Raw genomic sequence first — 5,304 nt, forward strand, 5'->3', positions numbered from 1 at the left:
AGATCCATGCCACTGATCGGTTGGTGCACCGATCTAAAAGATAGATTCTATGTTAGTGGACGGTCCTTCCCCTGCACCGCAGGAGCGCAGCAAGACGGAGGATGAGAATTCAAGCAAGACAGGGAACAGGTAATCAAAAAAGGCCTTTGGGTTGGACGTGGGCGCCACTAGATGAGATGCTTTTACTGGCGGAAACAAACGGAGCGCGCTGTGTTCCGTGCACTGAACCAACGAAGCCGTCATCTATGTTTTCGCTTGTTGACCTGCCCCCCTTCGGCCGCGATGACTTGTTTTGAATCGGTCTAGGGTTTCGTCGTCGCTCTGCGGATCAGGAACTTCGGGGATCGCAGGTGAGAATTTCCTCGAAAATCATTGGATGATTTGGTTGCGCGCTATACTTTCTTCCGTTAGCTTCTATTTCTTTGTCGTATTTGTAGATCGAGTAAGTTCTTTCCTTGTGAGCCCCCTGTTCGTCGATTATTCGCGTTTTCTTTTGCCTGCGATTGATTTTTTGACCCGGTTGTTCCTGTTCTTTTATGTAACAATAATTTTTCTTCCTCCTTGGCCTCTTATGATCAGTTTTGGCAGTGAGGTTCGCCAGCGGATAATTCCGAAACCTAAAATGTAACGTGTTGCATTTGAGAGTGTTGGTATCCAAATTTATTCTTTTATTACTCATTTACCACGAGATTTTCGTTCTAAGGGAGGTTATTATCCTTGAGGTGGTTACTAGAGATTCTCTTTTCCTAGTGGTTGGTTTGAGATTAACCTACGTAGACTATCGAGCAATGGGCCATATCTTATTGTAAGAAGTATTTTTCTGCCATTGATTTTTGAACTTGATTGGAGTAGAATGTGCAATGCTTCGTATGCGGGTTTGTGTTTCCCTCTTAGCTTTTGGTTTCGTTTGTGAGGAGTGTACCAGACGACAGAAAAAGGAGAAAATAGAAAAGAAGAGGCGCGGGGTGTTATAGGTGGATACATAGATAATTATGAAAATTAGAAAATCAGAAGGTGGGAACAATATCCGCATAACTAAGCAATTATCTGAGTTGTGGATGGCTTAAATTACATTTTTTTTAGGTGCCGCTTGGGCCTGTCAGATGCCATTTGGTGTTGGTATATTGTCACGGAAGACAAAAGGACAATGGGTGCACAAGGCACCATAGCCAGGGTTCAAACCCTCCACCTGTGGGAAAGGGATCATCCGACACACCACCAGACTATCAGCGGACATGCCTTTGGTCATGTGTTCCCTCACTGCATTCTTTCATCATCCACTGTGCATAACAATATTTTGTGGCACTACTTCCTTGGAACTTGCCTGTGTTGATGACATAGTTAGGTGGATGAAGCTTGACATGCCGAACAGATTCTGCTTGACATTTTGTTGAGATTATCATATCACCATCAAGATAAGTGGGAATCATCCATAACTCTGCTGACCTCAGCTGGAATTGTCTGATTTTCTTGGTTTACTTTCTCTTCATCTTAAATTTCTTCTGGGCATTATTATGTGACTTCAAATTTCTATATGGGGCTATAATTCATAATAATTTGTTAGCAAAGTGGATACATGATTTTCTCCTTTTTATGTACTTGAATTTCGTAGCCTATGTTATTTTGCCTTTTCTTTTACATGGCTAGATTGATCTCATGTTGTAGGTGAGGATTTTATTGGTTTAATATTTTAATAAAATTGCATTGTTGTCATGCTTGGCTTTGATATTGTAAATCCTGTATTTATTTTTTTTCCTTTGCAGATTGAGGTGTGATCGTGCTTATTTGCTTTAACCAGAATGTCAAGGTCTATTTTCTGTGGCAACTTGGATTATGATGCTCGCCATTCTGAGCTTGAGCGACTATTTAGCAGATATGGGAAGGTTGACAGGGTGGATATGAAGTCAGGTAACTTGCTATATTATTGTGGTAAGACCCTTTGATTTGATGGCTATCTGAGTTTGCACTCTCTGAGGTTCTTTTCTCAGACAATGTTGTTTTAGTTGTGTTGTGGGAGTAGAAACTCTTTTTAGATTCTAGGATCTTTAAACTATAATCTTTTGGTGGTAAACTAGCACAACCACATGTGTGCATGAGGGAAATCGTGCTCTTTTTGTTTTTAGTTCTGGTTTTGTTAGTTGATCAAGATAGAGTTAATATCATTTACAATTCGGCTTCCCGTGTCAAGTGGGTTTGCATTGAAGTGAACCTCCTTCTCTCTCATGCTCAGACTTCCATTGCAGTTTCCTGGATGTGTTGTACAAAGTATTTAATATGCATATAGGCTTTCAGCAGCATTAATTTTTTTCTCTTGAAATATTTTTTGAATTGAACCTTTGTGCGACTCATGTATGATTGGCCATGCACATAATGACATGTTCAATAGAACTTTTTAATTACATCACAATTTTTTTCCAAAATTTAAAAAAAATGTTGACAGCTGCATATGCTGTCGATTTGATATTTTGGCCAATATGATCATAAGCACGACAGACCATCACAAAGTTGATAAACTATTAACTGTGATTCCTAAATTGCATATTATGCATTTTTAAAACTTTCCACACAGATTGACTTGATGGCAGGACTTTCATGAACAATTCAACACAGCCTGTGCAGTGTGGCAGGAGTCTACTTTTGAGATTTCCTAGGGTTTTGGAATCAGGATAAGTTTAACAAATCAGTTTGTTTTCGGAAGATGACCCTCCATACTCAGCAATTTTTTTGCTGCAGGAATATATTGGAGAATACATGCTCTTCCTTGCTTGTTGGGCTAAGCATTCGACTTTCCTTCCAATGCCTGAGTTCATATTGCCTCTTTCCAGAGAGCTGATCCATTCTGCAATTCAGTCGCATTTCATTCACATGGAAACATTCTCCACAAGACTATTGCCTTTAGTTTCTTGTGAACTTAGCCCTGCCTTCCATCCCAACCATGTTTCCATCCTGAACCGCCTGGCTGGAGAATGTATGGAGGAGGCCCTCTATGTACCATGGCCTACCACAATTCCTGCCTTTTCCCTGACGTCATTAGTTCAACATTTTACAAGGTCTGTTTCTTATTTTTGTGGTCATTTTCTAACTCTCTAGGTGATAGCTAGAGACCGAATTTCTGAATGGTCTACTGGAGGCCATTATGACTGATCCTGTATGAAAAGAATTATTATGTAAAGGTAATATTCAGTCAGATATCTTCATGATAAATAATTCTATTACCATACTACCAACTATTTTGCAGGGTTTGCTTTTATTTATATGGATGATGAGCGTGATGCTGAAGATGCAATACGTGGACTTGATCGGTTAGAGTTTGGCAGACATGGGCGGCGGCTTCGTGTCGAGTGGACAAAGGCAGAGTGCTAGCAAAGCCTATATTATTCATTGATGATTAAGTATGCTGAGCTTGTAGGCAATAGTATCTAAGTTAATGGAACTTCTTTTTGCAGCAAGAACGAAACAGCAGAAGGTCTGGTGGTTCAAGAAAACCATCAGCTAACACAAGACCTTCAAAGACTTTGTTTGTCATAAACTTTGACCCAATTGACACCAGGACACGGGATTTGGAGCGGCATTTTGAGCCATATGGAAAAATTTTGAATGTTAGGATTAGAAGGAACTTTGGCTTTGTCCAGTTTGACTTACAGGAGGATGCTACAAAAGCTTTGGAAGCCACCCACATGAGGTAAAGTGACATCATTAGATTCAAATTCATCCATTTTAGCAGTTTAAACCAAAAGAATTTGTATTGATATATCTTTTTGTTCACTTAATATGTTTCTTAAATATCCTTTTTAAAGGTCTCTTGCATGTGTTTGTAATTGGAGCATGGTTTTCTTTCTGCAAATACTGGTAACCTGGACAATATAGCTGTTAAAAATATGTTTATAAATTCGATGCCTTCCTGGCATCATACACAATAGAAGTGGTAAACTATAGACACCATTCATTTTTCACTTACGTCTACTATGATTAAGATGTATACAACCATTGCCACCAAAAGTCATCATGGATTAATTACAACCACCTATGGTTTGAAACCCCTTCACTGTGTAATGTACTGAAGATCATGAAAGTGTTTTCTGGATTCATGTGGCCGACTTTGGGCCAACTTTCTGGATTCATGAAAGTTCTTAATGTTTGCTTCAGTCCATTATGTTCACTTCAATTTGAACATTTGCTTATCGTGTGTAATAATCTCTACCATTTGCTATTTCTTTTTTTTTTATCAACTATCCCACTAGTAATTGGACTGGCTTTCTAAGCTGACATTGACAACTGCAGCACTTGTAGAGCTTATGTACTCATTTTAGTGAATCTAACATGCAAAATTACTTATCTCAATTAAATTAAACAAAGCTCATGTTTTCCCAAACTCTTTCAATTGCACTTATTTTAGAATGATACGAGGCAGTTCTTCTGAGTTTAACGTCGGATTTTCTTTATGTTCTCATTAATTGGACAACCAGCAAGTTGATGGATCGGGTGATCTCTGTGGAGTATGCTGTCCGTGATGACGATGAAAGAAGAAATGGCTATAGCCCTGACCGTAGAGGCCGGGAAAGGTCAAGAAGCCGTGATCGTGGGCGATCTTTAAGTCCTTATGGCAGACGTGTGGAGAGGGCTAGCCCTGATTATGGTCGTGGTCCCAGTCCATATACCAAGGCCGACGAGAGGGTTAGTCCTAACTATGAAAGAGCTCGGAGTCCTGCTCATGACAGGGACTATAGGTGAGGAGTGCTTAGTACCTAGTCTTTTCAAAATCTCACCAGTTTGAGGTTTGTTTGTTATTTGACACTGTCAAACTATTATTTTGTTGGTGCAGTCGCTCGCCATGAAGGCACCAAAGATCTTGGGACAAAGTTCTGGTACCTGCGAAAGCAAAAAACTATGATGCAGTGTAGCTTATATTATTTAGATGTTTTGTTCTCTCTGCATTTAGCAGTGTTCACCGTTCCATTCTATGCAAGGACTTTAGCTTTTCTGTTTCTTATTAGAAATTAGGCTTTGGAATGTGCTTCTGCACTTATCTTTATTTTTGACTATTGTAGAACTCTTCAGTTTTATTTCAAGCACATTCCTTAGTTCCACAGGAGGCTTTGACTTGCCAGTAATGGTACGTTAACTTAGTTGCACAGGAGGATTTGACTTTCTAGTTTAGTTGGTATGGCAAATCCGATGCTGCAGGCCCGAATCACAACAAACAAGATTTGTCGCTCTGGTCTTTCACGTAGTTCTACCAGTACAAGGCATTATCGGGAGTTTTCGTTCCTAAGTTTATGATTTAATATAATTATTATTTAATAT

At 39.4% G+C, this 5,304-nt stretch overlaps 1 protein-coding gene across 3 annotated transcripts; it reads left to right on the plus strand.

The window, feature by feature from the left end:
• The first annotated feature begins 209 nt into the window (after positions 1 to 209).
• Positions 210 to 5,087, plus strand: LOC135581702 (serine/arginine-rich splicing factor RS41-like). Of its 3 annotated transcripts, none has more exons than XM_065104932.1 (6): positions 210 to 350; positions 1,764 to 1,929; positions 3,239 to 3,351; positions 3,447 to 3,682; positions 4,467 to 4,727; positions 4,823 to 5,087. In XM_065104932.1, the coding sequence occupies exons 2-6, from the start codon at positions 1,800 to 1,802 to the stop codon at positions 4,833 to 4,835; spliced, it is 753 nt and encodes a 250-aa protein (XP_064961004.1). In that variant the 5' UTR covers positions 210 to 350; positions 1,764 to 1,799; the 3' UTR covers positions 4,836 to 5,087. The 3 variants fall into 3 exon arrangements, with proteins under 3 accessions (XP_064961004.1, XP_064961005.1, XP_064961006.1); XM_065104933.1 differs by having other exon boundaries at positions 1,764 to 1,908; XM_065104934.1 differs by lacking the exon at positions 210 to 350 and adding an exon at positions 2,734 to 3,050 and having other exon boundaries at positions 1,769 to 1,908.
• The last annotated feature ends 217 nt before the right edge of the window (positions 5,088 to 5,304 follow it).

The sequence above is a fragment of the Musa acuminata genome, chromosome BXJ2-4, assembly GCF_036884655.1.
Source record: "Musa acuminata AAA Group cultivar baxijiao chromosome BXJ2-4, Cavendish_Baxijiao_AAA, whole genome shotgun sequence".
Taxonomy (NCBI): Eukaryota; Viridiplantae; Streptophyta; class Magnoliopsida; order Zingiberales; family Musaceae; genus Musa; species Musa acuminata.